Source organism: Dinoponera quadriceps, unplaced genomic scaffold (assembly GCF_001313825.1).
Source record: "Dinoponera quadriceps isolate SergipeBrazil2010 unplaced genomic scaffold, ASM131382v1 scaffold120, whole genome shotgun sequence".
Taxonomy (NCBI): domain Eukaryota; kingdom Metazoa; phylum Arthropoda; class Insecta; order Hymenoptera; family Formicidae; genus Dinoponera; species Dinoponera quadriceps.
This window is the reverse complement of record NW_014554309.1, coordinates 2,874,457-2,893,060: the sequence shown is the minus strand read 5'-3', so window position 1 is coordinate 2,893,060 and position 18,604 is coordinate 2,874,457. Positions and strand designations below refer to the sequence as shown.

Below are 18,604 nucleotides of genomic sequence, written 5' to 3'. Positions count from 1 at the left end.
TCCACAATCGACTTTTTGTGGTGGCGGCATGATTTCTAGGAAACTTTCGACTGCCATTTGAGTTTGCCATCTTGATTCTTTCGAATGTCTTCATTCTCTCCGCAAAACGTGCCTAAAGTGTGATTCTAACCTATGAAATAGATTTGCCTGTACTATTTGAATTTGAATTATTATAGGTCACGCAATATTATTCAACAATTTGTCATTGTTTTATCTTGCTTGTGGATAATTATTATTGTCGAATATATCTTATTATAGAACCGAGATATTGATTTGCATAAAAAGTAATGGGTAAACCATCCTCTGGTGAGAACTGCAAAACAACTCTTGAATGAAATAATTCACAGCTAATGTTGATTCGTAATTTTGACTTTATTTGTAAAGTAACATTCACACGTTGTTTAGGACAAAAGAAATTATCGTGGACATATCGGAGAAAAGTAAAATTGGGGAGGATCCAAAAGTCTGAAATCAGTGGAAATAATGGTGTAAACACAAGTGTAGATGATAAAAGTGCTCGAATAATCGTTAGGAATTTACCTTTTAAGGTATTTATATACTAGTGATAGATGAGATTGTGTCAAAATTTAACTTGTAACACATAATATAGGTGTAACTAAGCTTGGCTACCAAGTTTAAGTAAAATTTTTATGATTATTATCCTATTAACGATTTCAAGAATTGTTCTGCATTATTCCGTGTTAGGTAACAGACAAAGATGTGAGGAAATTTTATGAACCATTTGGCGAAATCAAGGAGATAAATCTGTTGAAGCATCCAAATGGAAAATTGGTTGGATGTGGTTTCATACAGTTTAAGCATGTGGAAGATGCATCAAAAGCAATATTTAACACCAACAAAAAAGATTTTCTAGGTAATAATGAACTTGTGCCTTGTAAGAGTACTTTTTACGTTAATCTTTTGTTTTCCACAGACTTTTATACAACACTAACAGCTGAATCTATGTCATTAACTCTTATATAGATCAATAACAGTTATATTTTATACTTATTAATATATATTAAAAAAGAATGCTAGAAGATATTGCACTATATTGTAGTATTAAACTAGTAAAAGGTTCTCAATTTGAAGTAGGTTAGTATACAATTGTATTTTTAGGGAGAATCATAAATAGCGATTGGGCTATATCAAAATCTAAGTTCTGCAAGAAACTTGAGGCAAGACTTGGTGAAAATGGACAAAGCGATGAAGGACATACTTTTGAAGACAAGAAAGAAGAAGGTGATGCAGTTGAAGACAGTGCAGGCCACAAAGAAAAAAATAATGCAAAACAGCAAAAAAGTAGGAAGCTCCAGAGGATGAAGAAACAGAAAAAACGAGCCAGGATCGTAATTCGAAATCTATCATTTCAGGTAATTGTTGCACATATCGTTGAAAGAATGATTTCGAGTATCGGAAACTTCTTATAATCAGTAGTTTTACTAAATATTTCCTCAGGCCACACATGATGATTTGAAGGAATATTTTTCTCAATATGGTAATATAGAAGAGATAAAGATTTTGACGAGAAATGATGGTAAGCGAATTGGATGCGCGTTCGTGCAATTCGATCTTGTACAAAGTGCAGCAAAAGCCATACATTATGCAAACATGCAGCAGTTTTCGGGCAGAGCTATTGTAGTCGATTGGGCTGTAGCCAAGAAGAAGTTTTTGAAGAATAGTACGGAAACTAATGTAAATCCTCAAGTGAAAAGTGAATCTACCGATAAGAGCGACTCTGACGATGGAAATGCTGAGTCAGACAGGTAATTGAAAGTGAATGGATCCTGCTTGAAAAACTTTCCAAAAAATCCTCCCAGTTTGTATACTCCAATACTTTGTAATTTTTCCGAAATAATATTCCTGGTTTCAATATTACAGCAAGCAAGCCGCGACTCGAGAAAATGGTATAAAGACGGAGGATGAATTTGATGATGAAGAAGTTAAACTTGCGGAAGACACCGATAGCGAAGATGAAAGCGCTGATGATAGCGATGATGATGACAATAGTGGTGATAATGATGACGAGGATGGGGACGATGGAATTAAGGATTTCATTAAAGAGGAGGAAAGAAGTGACGAGGGAGAGGTGAAACAGCGAATATCTGATGACGTTAATGAAGGCAGAACAGTATTCTTAAAGAATGTACCATTCTCCATTAAGAATAACGAGCTTAAAGGATACATGGAGCAATTCGGTCCAGTATATTATGCTCTCGTATGCATTGATCGTCTAACTGAACATTCAAAAGGCACCGCATTCGTGAAATTCAAGGCAAGGTTTTCCGATTTACCTTCACTCGCAAAATTTCTCCGCGAATTCCATCTCAATTATCATCTTAATATTACACGATTCTCTTGCAGAATATCACCAGTGCAGAAAGATGTTTATCGACCGAATTACGTATGCACGATCAAATAATTGAGGCGCACCGAGCATTATGCAGAAATGAAGTTGAAAATAAGAAGAGCTTGAAGCAACGGAGGATCAAGGATTCTAGGAATTTGTACCTCGTTAAAGAAGGAGGTGATTCACTATTTTTCACTGCGCAAAATATTGCTTCGTTATATTGTTGTATAGGGAAATTTAAATTGTGGATATTTTTAGCTGTGTTGGCCGGAAGCTCAGCTGCGGCGGAAGTATCAGTTTCTGATATGGCAAAGCGTCTGAAATTGGAACAATGGAAGTCGCAGATGTTGCGCAACTTGAATATGTTCGTGTCGAGAGTGCGGCTTGTTGTACACAATTTACCGCTCAATCTCGACGATGCTAAATTTAGACAATTGTTTAAGAATCACAGCGGCCCTAAGGCTGTGATTAAGGAGGTAATTACATTTTAACATAACATGTTGCATTCAAGGAGATTTATCTGTGTGTGACGATTTAAACAATTTTTCAAGGCACGCGTTATGCGTGATTTAAAAAATGTCGATGCAACTGGAAGGGGAAAATCGAAAGAGTACGGTTTTGTTACGTTCACTGTTCACGAAGACGCACTCAAAGCTTTGAGAAGTTTAAACAACAATCCGAATATCTTTTCTAAAAGCAGGGTAATATTATACATTTTGACTGTCGTTAAAATACCATCATTTATTTCTTATAAAATCTTCGATAAAACATCTCCTTCTTCATAAACTCGATGTAGAGACCAATCATCGGATTCTCGATAGAAAATCGCATTATGGTGAACGCAAAGGAAAGAAGAATTCAGAAGAGTCGCGAGCATAATCCATTATGTTCGAAGCACAAAGAAAAACGGAAGGCCGAAGATGTCAAAGTGGAAGAGCTGCCGAACAAACGAGTTAAAATGAGAAAATTGAATGACTCTGATGAAAAATCGTGCAAAAAAGTCGTACGAAAAAAAGTTATAAAGAAGGAGAAAACAAAGAAAAAGCAAGAGAACAATAACGCGCCGGTGAGACATTTATCTACTTATCTATTTTACGTATCTATTTTACTTTGTTCACACTAGATTTGTTCTTATTAATCTTCTCTTTCTTTTTATCTTTTCACAAAGCAGACGAAAAAATTGGAAGCAGACGATGTAACCTTTAATAAACTTGTTGATAGTTACAAAAGCAAACTGAAAGGAATGGACTTGAGAAAATCAAAGTGGTACGAAGAAACCTCGAGCCATTCTTAATGTACATTTTGGCGTGAGAAAGAATATCCTATCGTGATGATAATTAAATATTTGTAGTACTTTAATAAAAGAGCAAAAGTGTGTGTATATATATATATACACACACAGGGTATCTGTCAAATTTTTCTAGTTTTTTTTTCATTAATGCGTATTTTTCTCCAGTTTGATCTATTCTTTATTAAAAATTCGAAGTGACGCGTTTGCACAAACAATTAAAAATAACAATAATTGTTTTATAATAGAAAGTTAAAGAATTGTGGGAGAGAAAAGCCAACTCGGAAATACAATACGCCCTAGTGTGAATACAACTTAACACTTGCACGATTTCTTGTGTATCAATGGTTGTTTTATTGGCTGCGTATTATCTCGAGATAATACGTAGCCAATGAGACGGTTGTGTCGGACAAGGCATAGAAATGGAGAGCAGCCATTATCGAAGATGCTGGACGAAAATGCACTGCGCCTCGCTGGACTTGCCTTATGTTCTGTCGGAATGTGAGGAAATCAACAGTGTTCTGTACAAACCGATCAACTCGACACAACGAATAAAGGTACATATGCCGTAGATAGAACTCGATGAAATGTATGCATCTTTGCAAGTACTCGATGCTAAGTCAGCGAGGTTAAGTTGTGCGGTGGATAAGACATACACGCATTAGTCAACTGGTGCCAAAAGTGTCACGCGACTTGTCTGCTCCAGTCAGCTGATTTTGAGTCTACGATAAAAATAACTGTTGTTTAGTATGTAATCCTTCCCTTTTGCATTGTTGCTAATTTATCAATAGCATTACGTTATAGTAGTCTACATTATTAGGGAAATTACGCGAGCGATGCAGATAGCTAAAATTTTTTCACAAAATTTCAATACTCTCGCGCATCCGGCAGTTTCATTCACCTAATTGCATATCATCTCATTGAAAGTGTTCGATATGTATGTGTATATTTACATAATACAAATTACAGTACTCATGTTTCAACGTTTCCCTGAATTATATCATACTTGGCTCAACCAGTGGCAGTTTATATCTGTTCTCCAGAGAGACATGCTCGTTCCTGCAAATAATACCTCTGTCGGTGAGTGACAATCCCTTTTTTAGTCTTTTTCAACTCATCGAATCGTATCTTTCTTTATGTCGGTCATAATATTATCAGGAGTATAATTTCAGTTACATATCAAGTATCAAGTAAATGGATCCGTGCAAAGGTCTCTGTTGATTAGTCTTGTTTCCAAATTTCAGGAGGGTGCGGTTACACATGTGACGATATCACCTGACGAAAAGACTATAGCCTTAACAACAACACGTGATACTGTATGTCTAGTCTTTCTAAAGCCTACTCCACGACTGATGGCGGTGTCTACGGAGCATATACACAAGCAAATCACCTGCCTCTGTTGGAACAAGAATAGCACCGAAGTATACATTGGAGATGCGGTCGGTAGGGTCTCCGTCATGGTGTCGTCGATATTTACAGTAAGTTTGCGAACCAATCGTGCAGCAGTGTATGCTTTCGTTTAACACAAATTCCTACAACGGTTTCTGCTGGTATGCGATAAGAAGTATTTGTTAACACTGCGCTCAGGTGAACGGAATGTTTCAAACTCGAGTCTACACGCTGATGAATCTGGACTCCGGCGTCGTGCAGTTGAACTTCTGCTCGTCTATGCTGCTGGTCTCCACGATAACGCGCTGTTACATTTGCGACACGGTGCGAGAGCAGTACAAACAGATAGGCAACAAGGCGCGCAACGGTGAATTCGGCGCGTGCTTTTTCGAAGCGAACACGGAGAGCGGCGTCACGTCGGACGTCGAGACGACGCCGAGGAACGACTCGAGACGCGGCACGTTCAGCCTGATCTCCGACAGCAACATCTCGAGCGAGAACTGCCCGAAGATATTTTGCGCCCGACCGGGCTCGCGACTGTGGGAGGTGTCCGCTGACGGGGTGGTCGTGAAGACGCACCAGTTGAGAGAGGCGCTAGCCATGCCTCCGAGATTGATCTTCCGACCGGGCAGCGGCGCCGAGGAACAACAAACGGAGTGGCCGGCCCAGTCCGTCAACTTCTCGCACCTCTTCGTAATCGCGCGCAAATACTTGCTCTCTCACACGAGCGGCGGCCTGTACGTCGTCGATCCCGCGAGCGCGAGCGTGCTGCTGTGGAACAACGAGTTCGCGAGCATCAGCATGATTGCGGTCGCGGGCGACAAGATTTACCTGATGACCGGTGACGGCGAGTTCCATTGCCTGACGTTATCGTCGATCGGCGCATTGATACTACGGCTGTATCGCCGCGAGGAATATCGCGCGTGTCTGGACGCTTGCACCCTTTACAGGAGGCACTTGTCCTCGATCGCCAAGAGGGAGATGATCGAGCTGCTCGACTCGGAGGAAGAAGCGCTGCGGCCGCTAATGGCGCTCCTGCGATCCGGCGGCAGACCGGCCAAACTGAACTCCGTACATCGCGAGAACGACATCGACGAAAGAGCTCGTTGCGAAACCTCCCCCTCCAGCGAAGAGAAGACGGTCGCGTCGAGCGATTCGACGTCATCCGAGTCTGATAACGGGCTGCGCTGCGACTTAGATCCGGTCTACGCTCTGGCGAACAGCATCAGAGCCGGCCTGTCGGAGGCGGAGGTCGAGGGGATCCTTTCGGAGATCGACGGGAGGATCCGAGCGATCAAGGAGTCGTACAAGGACTCGCACGAGGTCACGCGCGCCGCGGAGTTGCATTGCTACAACTCCTTCTTGGAGAACACCCCCGTGCAGGTGCTGCGCTCGACCGGCAATGATCGCGTCGTGCGGCAATTCGTCCGAGCGTTCGTCGACATCAACGCGCCGAGCTACGCCAGATGCGGCTGCGGCTACCCCTGCCCGATGAACCGGAACGCCGCGGAGCCGAAATTCCTGCCGATCGGCCGGACGTTGATCGCGAGATTCGCTGATCACCAGCCGGAGGAATGCGGCAATATCTGCGACAGGGTACCTTACATGTGGCGCGAGTACCTGGCCGTTCGTCTGCAGCGACGCGACGCTCTGGACGACGTGTTGAGACAGTGCCTTCAGACCGGAGACAACGTCGTGCTGTCCTTCCTGCTGCCGGCGCTCAACGAGCAACAGTGGAGTTGCGTGGCAGCGTGCGTGAGCGAGATCGAGAACGGCACTTGTCTGTTCTGCGCGACGCCTCTCGCCGACAAGCCCGACGTGTCGATCGATTGGACCGGGATTGCACGGCAGGTCATGGCGAGAGAAGGACCGGACGAGGCCACGGCCTTTTTAATCAGGCTGCAGAGCATGATGCCGGACATCCCCCTGCCGGACAAAACGTACGCCGCTATCGTTATTTTGGCCGAGCAGCAGCTAACTCAAGTATTCTTCTGTTCGCAGCATATTCCAGTCGATCGTATTCACCAAGATTCTACATCACCACGGCCTGAGGACATCGTTCACTCCGAGTAACCAGCTGTCGGCAGACTTTGGTACAATGTGCTCGTCGCAGGTAATCTCGTTGCTTCCATCGCACGTGATGAAATCTATGTTACTCTTGGTGCTGTGTTCATCGCGTGATCTCATATCGCTGAAGAAATTTTGAAACTTTGGCAGGAAACTGATATTATTTTCCGGAAGAGAAGGCAAAAATGATCGTTGATAACGAGAGAAATAATCGTGCGATTAGAATTACGCGAAAACGATGAAATATAAGGGACTTGTTTGACAGGTGCGTGATCAACTGGCGAAAGCTCTCGAGAAAGACACACGGCGACCGACGGATACGAGCATGTTCGGCACTGCCGCTCATCACTGGGGGATGCGCCATCGGACTAAATCACTGACATGCCCGTGCTGCACCTTGTCCCTGCAGACGCCAATTCTGCTAGGTAACAAGGGAGTCGCGATCTTCCGTTGCGGTCACGCCTATCATGTTAATTGTATGATAGAAAGAAAGCTCACTAGATGTAATCTTCACCATATTGTAAATACGAGTCAATAAAAAGTACATTGCGCGATGCTACTCGTTAGACACGCTTAATACGTTTTCTTTTTTTTTTTTTTTTTTTCTTTCAGATCAATCGGTTCTCTCTTCCGAATGCATCTTTATTATTTTTTACAATTATCTCTTGTCACAAATATTTGGATTTATTATCACGCTACATTTGTTATCACAGTCGAAAATAGAACGAACGATTACTCGCAATATCTTAAACTGTAGGCAGATAATAAAATCGTTATAATACAGAGATCACACATAATCGTATCACCTCGATAGAAAGTAATATATATATATATACTTAAGTAGCTAATAAGTAATATATATATATATATATATATATATATTATTAAGTATATATATATATATATATATATATACTTTTTGCCGATTTACCACTTTTTTCTCTAATCAAGATTAATCATATTTTTTGTATGTAATGTGAGAGGCGTAAGAGATCGGAGAATGTAATTAATTACAACTATAACTGAGAAATTGCTCTCGTATACAAAGAATTCCCAAATCTACTCTAGTACGATATACGGAATAAAATTTTCTCGCGTGATTTTCGACCGCCGCTTATTTCATTCCGACACGAAATTCAGGCAAATATACATCGACATTTCCATAAATATTACATTATTTGTCTCATCACTTACCTTACTTGACGATATTGAGATTCATACTATCATATTATTACAATTATACATGTACAATGTGCAGTAAAAGGTCCCTAAATACGGCCTATCATACATAATCGGTAAGATTGCGGTTTAATTACGTTTGACATTTTTAACTGGTGTTTTTGGTTTTATAAAAATGATTACACATTAATGAAATAAAAACTTAAAATCTTAATCAATGATTATTCATTACATTGATTTTAAATATAACGCAATGCTCTTTTTACAAACGTTCGAGTCATCGCGATGTATTGTATTACGTATATAATGTTATAGTGGCGGCAAAATTGTGAAAAAATATGCAGATGATTAAATATTAACGTGTGTGTGTGTGTGTGTGTGTGTTGCGTGCGTGTGTGTGTGCGCGCGCGATTTTCAAAGTTAAATAAATTTTATATAAAAATTGTTTACAAAATCTTGATTTCTATCATTATGAGCATGTCGTGGAGCAAGTGGCTTCGAAGAAATATTCTACCTTTTTTATGTATAAAAGTAAAACGCGAGAAGAATATATCTCGTAGAATCACATTAACTTTTTAGAAAAATATTTGTTAACAAGTGTGCTTCTGTACATTAATATCACAGTTGAAATAACAATAAAATGTACAATTCTTTACGTATTGCGATTTTATCACAAACGTGACCAGATGGTCTTTTTGCTAAATGGTTAGCTTTGTACTTTACCTATAAAATTACGTTGTATATATAAGATTATAAAAAAATAGATAAATAATAGAAAGCTGATAGCGATAGATACTGATGGAGTTATACTGCGTTAACACATGTAAAACATATGTGTGTGTGTGTGTGTGTGTATAACGCACATATATAGCAATTTTCTCCTATGTATAATTGTATGTAACCGAGGCAGTATTTGGTTTTGTCTTATAAATCTCTGATATATATATATCCGTTTGTTGAGCAATGTATCGAGTTACATTTGTACAATGAAATAATTTAACGATATTTTGTGTTTTGTCTTAGGTTTCATAGCGGATATCATTAATAAACATTGAATGAAAGGATCTGCCTTTATATAATTGTAGAGTAGCGTAAAAGACATCTAAATGCTAAAAGATCGCAACATTCGTGCTATAAAATATGTCTATCTTTGGCCAATTTTACAGTATAATTTAGAAGCGGAGAAACTTTTATTTCATATAACATTTGTTGACTTTATGCTCCTATCTTTGCACATGTGACCGCATTGATCAGCGTTTTTGGAATGTCAGCGATGTTGTTAAAATCGACATTGCATCAATTAAATTCTACGTAAAATGGAGCTGCCTGTTTTGATATATTGGCAATGAAGGGAGTGAGTGAAAGAGAGAAAGTGGAGTAGAGAGAAAAGTGAGAGAGGTAGAAAGAGGGGAAAATATATATGCATTGGTAACTACACCGTAATGCACACGATTAACATATTTCCTCGTGATTTCGCTTGATGCAATAAATATTTATAGCGACATCGCGAATTATAAAGAGAAAATAGATGACAGATTCCTAACGCATTGCTTGTCGCACTGCAATTAACACTATTCGATTAGTTAATGACTCGAGCATATATCACAAAAAAGACGATGCACTAAGATACTTTGTTAATTGCAAATTGCACAATGCGCACAATTGCAAAGTGAACAATGCGTTAACATAGTTTCCGAGCAAAATAATTAATTACGATTGCACACTGGATCAGTTACAGGCATTCCTTTCTTTTTCTAATATGAGTATCACAAATGATATTAAAATATGAATGTGTCCGCGTATTTCTCGTGAAGGAACGTGCATATCTGTATTCGTATTTTGTATACAAAATAATACGCTTAAAATTAAGTATAATTAAATATAGAGCTACATTCTGTGTTGCACTTACCCATTAAAAGTCCTTATACATTTCTCTCTCCCAGGCAACTTTACCTCGTGCATCTAGCACGACAGCGATCATTATTATGTTACGCAAATAAAACGCTACATGAAATCAAAGATATGACAAATAATCGCATAAACGATGAGACTTATAGTAGATCGTCGCGATGATCGCGATTTCGAGTCTGAGGAATATACAGACCACTCTCTTCCTTTCTCTACCTTTCTCTACCTTTCTCTACCTTTCTCTACCTTTCTCTCTCTCTCTCTCTCTCTTTCTCTCTCTCCCTCTCTCTCTCTCTCGCTCCCTCAATGAGATCATCATGTGCTTAGTAAACAAAGTCTGATAGTTAAAAATTGATAAATATATATGTATAGAAATAAATTATATAGACGGTTGTGTGAAATTATGAAACCACGCACAAAACATCAACAGTGGGGTTCTAATAGATGAAATTATTAATATAACCGATTACTAAAATGCAAGCACGTGGGATTAATTAAACGATATATATATATATATATATACACACACATATATATATATATATATATACACACACACACACACACATAGCAAGTTTAAGATTTAAAAAAATTGGTACATATGTGTTGTCTGTGTTGTGCGCGATTTCTCTTATAACGTTTCTCAACAGATATTCGTAAAACGGTTAACTCGTTAATTAATTATATGAAGCGCTTCTCTATGACAGCATTTCAATGTAAATTATCAAAAATTGCGACAATACTGGATGTGAGAACGGTTCCGTATTTCTATTGTGTACATGCGCAAAGTTTCTTGAAAATCTTAAGGAACAGTACGCGCGTGCAATGAAACGAAAAAAATAACATTTTAAGATCCAATACTGACGTATCGGAATTGTACCGTTCTCAGCGATAATTCAATTAAAGAAGTAGTAAGCGATTTATGTGTGTTGACATTTAGCCAACATATAACATGCCAATACTATACATAATTTCCATCACATGTACGGTTGCGCTTTGGTAAATGATTGTATACAATATGAACAGTCAATTACAAGTTAAATACTTTCGGGTCGCGTATTTAAGTACGAGTTAAAATCTGTCGACTGTTTTAAAAGTATGACAAACATGAGTCGCGTAATCGCAATTTTACAAGCTTGTAAAAAGTTTCACAACGCAACTTCGCGTCATTCAAGTAATAAAAGTCTGATTTGTTCTTAAACGATTTAAAAATTTCGTTTCGACACGAGATATCTAATAGAAATTCCTCTTTATTATTTTGTGAAACTTTTAATAATATGTTTTGTAATGGGTGAAAGAGTCATTCCTTATGTGCGCATTGCTTTTTTCGACATAAATAAAAACATTGGACATGTAAATATAACTCGTGCAAAAATAATCTGTCTCCAAAGAAAAAAAAAACTTTTTCAAGCGCTTCTTTGTCAATCATAATGTTGGACGTATCTTCATTCTTTTAACAGTCTTGAAAACTTATACAAACACTGGAGATGTGTATGTGCTCATAAAGAATTCCAGCATAGAAAGTTCTGTTTGTCGGGATCGCGTTACAATGAATTACAATTCTTTTCAATTTATAAAATACAACGCGGCAGAAACATTTGCACGACAATTCGCTGTTGAAGATATACACAGAATATGTATAAAAGGCACATGCCTTTCTCCAAAAAATTCACTCCTTTCTTTTCTAAAATATAAGAAAGAAAGAGATGGATGAAATTTCATTCTTATGCATTATTAAGCTAGTCTTGAGCACAAAACTAAAAGAACCATCATCCGATTAAATTAAAACATAAATCGGAAAAATATTCTCATCTCATATACCTCGGAGAGATTAAATTACATGTATAAAAAATGTCTCTTTAAAAATATTTTTTTTCCGCTCTTACTTTCCTTAGGTTTTATGATTACTTCGGAATAGTGTAAATTTAATAGAATTCATTGGGAATCTTAAAATTGTTATCTCATAAATTCGCAAGGGAATAAATATTGATGACTTTGTTCTTAGAAAATGGAATGTGTACACAGTTTAAACGTATCGAGCATATTAGTAATTTCCATGTCAAAGTCAATTTTTAAGGGATTTTGGTATTTTTAGAATCAACGACTCCGTTATGCGGAGTGTTTTGATATAATATCGCTGGCTCGCGAGGAAACTATACTTATAGTCAAATTGTTTTAGTTTCGTCAGAGTTATAGAATTTATAATTCATGGTGTATCAGATAACGTATCAATATTTTCTGATACACAAATGCTGTGTCACCTTATCTTACACTTTATATTAACCAAATAATTTGACTATCAGCATATATTCCATAGAGTGGCTTTGGATTTTCTTAATACTACATGTTTGTTAAAGTCAATAATAATCATTGGCTGTGTTGCTCAAATAACACATCAGGACGTGAGTGTAACGGAAGTATCATGCATTTTTTTTTGCAACCTAGTCTTATAATAACTTACAACACAAAGGGTCAGGGGTTTGTTGGTTCTCGGTAGGAATAATTGCGTTATATAAAATGCTTCACGAAATTATCTTCTTCTATGAATCATTTCATATCCTAATAACGTTAGATTAGGTCAGGATTACAGCTTATCACTGTACATGTAATAACATATGTAATAGTATAGCTATAGAACTTACGTTTGTATACAAAAAATGCCTATCTTGAATAATAATTTTTTGTATAGTATTTTCACAGACATAATAATAGCGCATTTATTCCTAGTTGTTCTTATTATAAAACGTATTCCATCATCGATACTTTCATCATTTTTCAATTTTCTTTTTTCAAAAGGCGAACCGTCTAGAATCACTTTCAAGATTTGTTTCGTATGACGATACACATTTTTTTTTCTTTGCTGTTGTTAATCCTCTGAGCTGTCTCGCGACATAAAAGATACAAGATTTTGCGAATTACGCAAAGAATGACGACACGCACCAGAGGATTGAGAAATATTTGACGCGCGACGGTGTCGCCTTTCGAAAACTCGGCTATTGAGCTCGAGAGCTCTTTTCGTACGTGAAATCGCATATAAACAAAAACACACTCTTTTGTTTGTTATCAGGAATTTGTGTGTACAGATGAATAAAGTAAAGACATATTTGGTATATATATTTTTGAAAGCGTATATATGTATTATGTTAAGATACAATCTTGCATCGTCGTGCAGCTAGAAGTCCGATGGATTGATTCTCTCGCGCCGATGTCTTCGTTCTTCTTCCCTTCGTATGCATATATATCTCTCCATCTCCCCCCTACCCCTCTCACTCTCTCTTTATCTGTCTGTCTGTCTGTCTGTCTCTTTCCGCTTATTTTTTGCTTTTCTGCGCATTATCTTCTTCCTCTTCTCATCGCGAAACTGCAGTTTCCCGCGCATCGTGTTCCTTTTCTCCCTCTCCTCCAACTTGTTCCCGACATTTCAAGCGCGATAATAGACATTTGTTTTACAAACCTACACTCTCAGACTAAATGGATATTTCCTTAATTGTAACACCGTTACATAGACATAATATGTATACATATATATATATATATATATAGTGCACTATCATATTAATATATGTGTATGTATATAATGCAAGACAAAAGAGTTTTGCAATTATAGAAGATATTTTACGATAATAATTCTACACTGAGCTCGAGTTCAAAAATCTCCAGAAAAAGAAAAGACAAAGAACATTTCGAATTCTACAATGTAAGTCTGTTACGTCGGACTACTTTAAGTAGGATAAGCAACAACTTGGAAATCGCCAGTTGAACATTTGTCTTACACAAAATGAATATCTCGATATTCTCGCTCGTCGTTAAAAATGTTTGGGTGCCACGTGTATCGTGAACACATTAATGCGACACAATAGTCTACTCCGAGAAATAAGGAGATCGCAATGTGTGATGGTACACATTTGTTGTGCCTTCGATGCTTTCTTCCTTTCCTGACAATCCGTTTTAGTGTCTTGAACGGTGCGAGGAGTCTCCTCTTTCGTCGCGTCGATCTCGTTCTCGTTCTCGTTCCCGTTCTCGTTCCCGTTCCGGTTCCCGTTCCCGCTCGGATGGTCTTCGGCTTGATTCTCGTTCCCGATCTCTGTCTCGCTCGCGCTCTCTGTAGCGATCATCATAATACCTACACAAGTCACACGTCAGCCAATTATCTTACTTTAATGCTACTTGTGTGTTTACTTTCTTATACCTATGAAAGTTCATTTTATTACGAACGTTAAGCACATCGCGATCATGTTATTCGCGAATAAAATATGTTTTACAAAAGAAAGACCAAGTGTACATGTGTGTATGTGCGTGTGTACATACATATTTATCTATGTCTGTGGATATATGCACACATATAGGTCTCCTCACATTTTGACGGTCAAATTGCGCAAATACGTTTAATGGATAAAAATAAGAACAAAATAATATATGTTCGTCGAAGTTTTGTGTAAAAATTATGATGAAAATATAAAAGGTTTAATACAAAGACAACTGCGTGTGGAGGATGACAATGAGAGCAAAAATTTACGGCACGAGAATTAATACACATCGAATATCAATCAATTCAATTGAAGAGTTAATATCGTATGTCTGCTGAGATGAGGTAAAGTTGACGCGACATTCGCACGTCTATTTGACTTTTCAATTATGTAAATTTTATATTAACAAAAATGAATTGAATTGAGAAACACATAACAACCGTTAGAATAACCTATGCAATACAATACCATATTAACAAAGCCTACTACTTCATTTTTTATATTTTTTCATAACTTTATAAATATAAAGAGTTGTATTATGTGTAACATTTTGTTTTTTTTTATTTTATATATATATATATATATATATTTTTCCTATTTCTATCCATAAAACATATTAACGCCATTTGTTCGTTGAAAACCTGAGATACCTTGTATACATACTCTGCTTCCCTTCACTTCTTCCCTTGCTTCCTCTTTCACATCTCTTTACGTTCTTTCTTCCACGATAAATCGAACTATTTCATATTTCTCGTGTACAAAAGTACATAAATATGAGCGAATCGGTAAGTAACACACACACACACACACACACACATATACACACACACAAGTATATATAGATAGTGTAATTTATATAATTATAATGGCAACACGTAATATGTGATTGCTACAATGCAAATACTTATATCTTAATATATATTCCCCTGATCTTTTTCTATACGAATACAAATTTTAGTGATCAAAAAGGGTTATCTCTGTTTTTTCGATAATGTAAACTATCGTTTAAGACTCTACTCGGTCGTTTGCTTTTCAACTACACCTGTATATAAGTTTTTTTTCCTCCCCCTCTCTCTTTTATTTTCCTCTAGATTTCTATTTAAAATGAAAGATGACATGGGAAAGGCATGATCTTTTTGTCTACGCAACAGACTCCTATCAAATGCTTCGTGTGTCTCTACATACACCACGCATCTACGTTTAACATTTGATAAATCTACATGCAATTCACTGTAATGAAAAAAAAAAGGTAAATTACCTAGACGCCTTGGAAGACGAGACGGGTGCCGTCTCTGGCGGTTCTTCTTTTACTCTTGGCCTGGCTGACTGACGTGTTGTACTAATGGAAAATGGATATTTTGTTATGATAGTTCGTGTACCACTAACCAGGCATTTCAATCATATAAAGTAAATTGTCTCGAGAGACGATTATAATTTGAATCGCAGTTATATCGAAATAAATGGAAAAGATTTTACACTGTTTTACAATTACAAATAATGAATAATTATTTATAAACACAAAGAGATGATACAGTATCGCGATTGTAATTCGATATTGCGGCCTATAAAATAAGGATTACACACGTTTAAATTAGCAAATACTACATCGACATCGTATATGAATTATTGCAAAAATGTGTAATGACTGACGATTTAACACTAACCCTGATACCATGTACCAGAAAGAATGTAGAAACGTGTAGAATAACACGGAATGAAGATGATTAGAAACACATTGGAATAATTTCAATTTACATTTCAATTTTAACCGTGCTTTGACTTGTAATATTCTCCGACTTGTGACTCATGTACATGATTACAGGATTTCATGTTCTTCCCTACAACATAAATTTTAGAGCAATATGAACATAGTGCGCGAGGTGGGGAGAATTGTTAAAACCTCGTCGAGAATGACACATTTCTCGTATCTCGCGTCTCTAACATTTTATTTAGTCTGCGCTTTCAGTCGTCGTTCACTCCCGTTTACTTTTATAAAATATCGCCAAAAACGTGTAACCGCGTGGAAAAGATGTATAAATATATATTCGTGGATCTCTTAAAATTAAATCACGGCAAATAACTAAAATCACAAGCAGTGATCTTGCAATCGAATCTTATATTTGATCTCTCTCTCTCTCTCTCTCTCTCTCTCTCTCTCTCTCTCTCTCTCTCTCTCCTTTCTCTCCACGTGAGCTTTATCGAGAATCACAACTTATATCTGAGCGCACGGTATGAAGAAAAACCAAAGAAAAGAAGATACAATTTTCTGTTTGTACGCGCGTGAAACTCACGTGAAGCACATATCGTATCGTAAATATAAATTAACGAGATATAACTTTTTTTTCTCTTTCGTTCTTCGTATAAATATATAACGTTTCTTTGCACTATGCTATTTTTCCGAATTATTAATACGTGCTTTTTGTTACGTTTAATTCATGCAAATACATACTCGAATATATTGCAAAGACACTGCTCTAAGATAAAAATAATACGCAATTTTTGTACGTTAATGTATTTCACTTATTTGATTTACTTTCTTCTTTCTTACGAAGGTATATAATTACCTTTCCCTATTTTGTTCATATAGTTCATTTCATTTCATAGTATTAGGTTGTTCGGAAAGTTCGGTTTTTCAACAGAAGGCGTTAAAACATGTATCTATGTCGTGCGTGACTTGAACCTGATATATATTCTGAAAAGTGACATTTCAACGCGTCGTTTATAAATAAGAATATTGGATTGAGTTTCGTTAATTTCACATCAATTTGAAAATGGAAGAAATAGGGTGTATCTACGACACATTATATTATTTTACTTAAAAAAAAAAAGGCAAGAACGCCGTTTAAACAACAAGAAAGATTTGTGCCGTTTACGGAAGTTATCAGCAGTAGCTGATGAAAGGAACTGTCCAGAAGGGGTTTGCTCGTTTTAAAGGTGATTTTAGCACTGAAGAACGCTCGGGTAGACCTTCAGTGGTAAGATGACGACGAAATTGCAGCAGTAATTGGAAATAATCCACGCTACACGATACGAGACGTCGCGGAAATATTCCACATACCTAATTCGACCGTTGTACAGCATCTGGAAACACTTGGTTATGTGAATCGTTACGATACTTGGGTGCCTCACGATCTGACCGGAAAATTTCATGAATCGCATCTTCATCTGTGATTCGCTCCTCAAACACAACGGAAACGAATCATTTTTTAAACAGATGATTATGGGCGATGATAAATAGATCGTATTCAATAACTCAGAGCGTAAAAGGTCGTGGCGCAAACAAAATGAAGCACCACTCCAAAGGCTGGTCTGCATCCAAAGAAGGTCATGCTGTGTATCTGATGGGACTGGAAAGACGTTGTTTATTTTGATCTCCTTCCGCAAGACAAGAGTCTTAATTCGGACAAATACTGCGCCCAATTAGACCGTTTGTAGTGCCGAAAGCAGCGATCGACGAAAAGCGTCCCGAATTGGTTAGTCGGAAAGGTATCCACCAGGATAATGCCAGACCTCAGGTCTCTTTACAAACTCAGCAACAATTATCGTAGCTCGGATGTTTTTTATCGCATCCGCCGTATTCACCTGGCACCCTCTAATTATCACATTTCGGAGTCTACAAAATTCCTTGAATGGTAAAAACTTTACATCTTTGGAAGGCTGCAAAAACCACTGCAAAAACCACTTTCTGCAGTTCATCGCTTAGAAAAATGATAACTTCTGGAAATCCGAAATTATAAAGCTTCCTCAAAGATGGCAAGTAATAATGGCAAGTAATAGTGGAAGAGCGACACATATGTGGTTGATTAAATATATATATTTGAATGTATAAAAAAGTCTTCGGATTTTACATAAAAAACCGCACGAATTTTCCGAACAACTCGATATATTTCTTCGCGTATTATACAGTAAAATAATAAAATAGGTCAACAATGCTGTAGATAATGTCTTCAAAGAGATATATTTCTAATAGGAAATATTAACGTTTCAAGACATCATCCGATATTGTCGATGAAAAAACTGTTACATAAAAAAAAACATGAAATATAAGAGAAAATTATACATTCGATTAACGATTAAAAAATACTTAATCATAATTACGTAAAAAGAGCAGAATCACACGGCTATAAAATAAATGCGATATATATAAAACCTCTAATACGATCACTGGGAGAGCAA

General features: G+C 37.2%; 3 protein-coding genes across 11 annotated transcripts in view; 2 read left to right on the top strand and 1 right to left on the bottom strand.

Annotated features, from left to right (window-relative positions):
- Positions 1 to 50: 50 nt before the first annotated feature.
- LOC106745933 (RNA-binding protein 28) lies at positions 51 to 3,765 on the top strand. Of its 2 annotated transcripts, none has more exons than XM_014621969.1 (11): positions 51 to 306; positions 406 to 548; positions 706 to 874; positions 1,120 to 1,373; positions 1,459 to 1,766; positions 1,882 to 2,275; positions 2,365 to 2,527; positions 2,609 to 2,826; positions 2,902 to 3,051; positions 3,147 to 3,416; positions 3,519 to 3,765. In XM_014621969.1, the coding sequence occupies exons 1-11, from the start codon at positions 288 to 290 to the stop codon at positions 3,642 to 3,644; spliced, it is 2,214 nt and encodes a 737-aa protein (XP_014477455.1). In that variant the 5' UTR covers positions 51 to 287; the 3' UTR covers positions 3,645 to 3,765. The 2 variants fall into 2 exon arrangements, with proteins under 2 accessions (XP_014477455.1, XP_014477465.1); XM_014621979.1 differs by having other exon boundaries at positions 52 to 306; positions 3,522 to 3,765.
- Positions 3,766 to 3,848: 83 nt separating this feature from the next.
- LOC106745927 (Hermansky-Pudlak syndrome 5 protein homolog) lies at positions 3,849 to 7,946 on the top strand. The gene is made up of 6 exons (XM_014621955.1): positions 3,849 to 4,195; positions 4,608 to 4,718; positions 4,883 to 5,116; positions 5,226 to 6,967; positions 7,029 to 7,140; positions 7,360 to 7,946. The coding sequence occupies exons 1-6, from the start codon at positions 4,061 to 4,063 to the stop codon at positions 7,630 to 7,632; spliced, it is 2,607 nt and encodes an 868-aa protein (XP_014477441.1). The 5' UTR covers positions 3,849 to 4,060; the 3' UTR covers positions 7,633 to 7,946.
- A 517-nt stretch (positions 7,947 to 8,463) lies between these two features.
- LOC106744922 (cleavage and polyadenylation specificity factor subunit 6) overlaps positions 8,464 to 18,604 on the bottom strand; it is a 17,594-nt gene continuing 7,453 nt past the window's right edge. For 6 of the 8 annotated variants that reach the window (XM_014620091.1, XM_014620133.1, XM_014620072.1 and 3 more), the window contains 2 exons: positions 15,687 to 15,767; positions 13,294 to 14,304 (listed from right to left, as the gene is read on the bottom strand). In XM_014620091.1, coding sequence (XP_014475577.1) covers positions 14,130 to 14,304; positions 15,687 to 15,767 — 256 coding nt within the window. In that variant the 3' untranslated portion in view covers positions 13,294 to 14,129. Of the gene's footprint in view, positions 14,305 to 15,686; positions 15,768 to 18,604 lie in introns of all 8 variants that reach the window. The other 2 variants (XM_014620082.1, XM_014620101.1) reach the window with 2 other exon arrangements.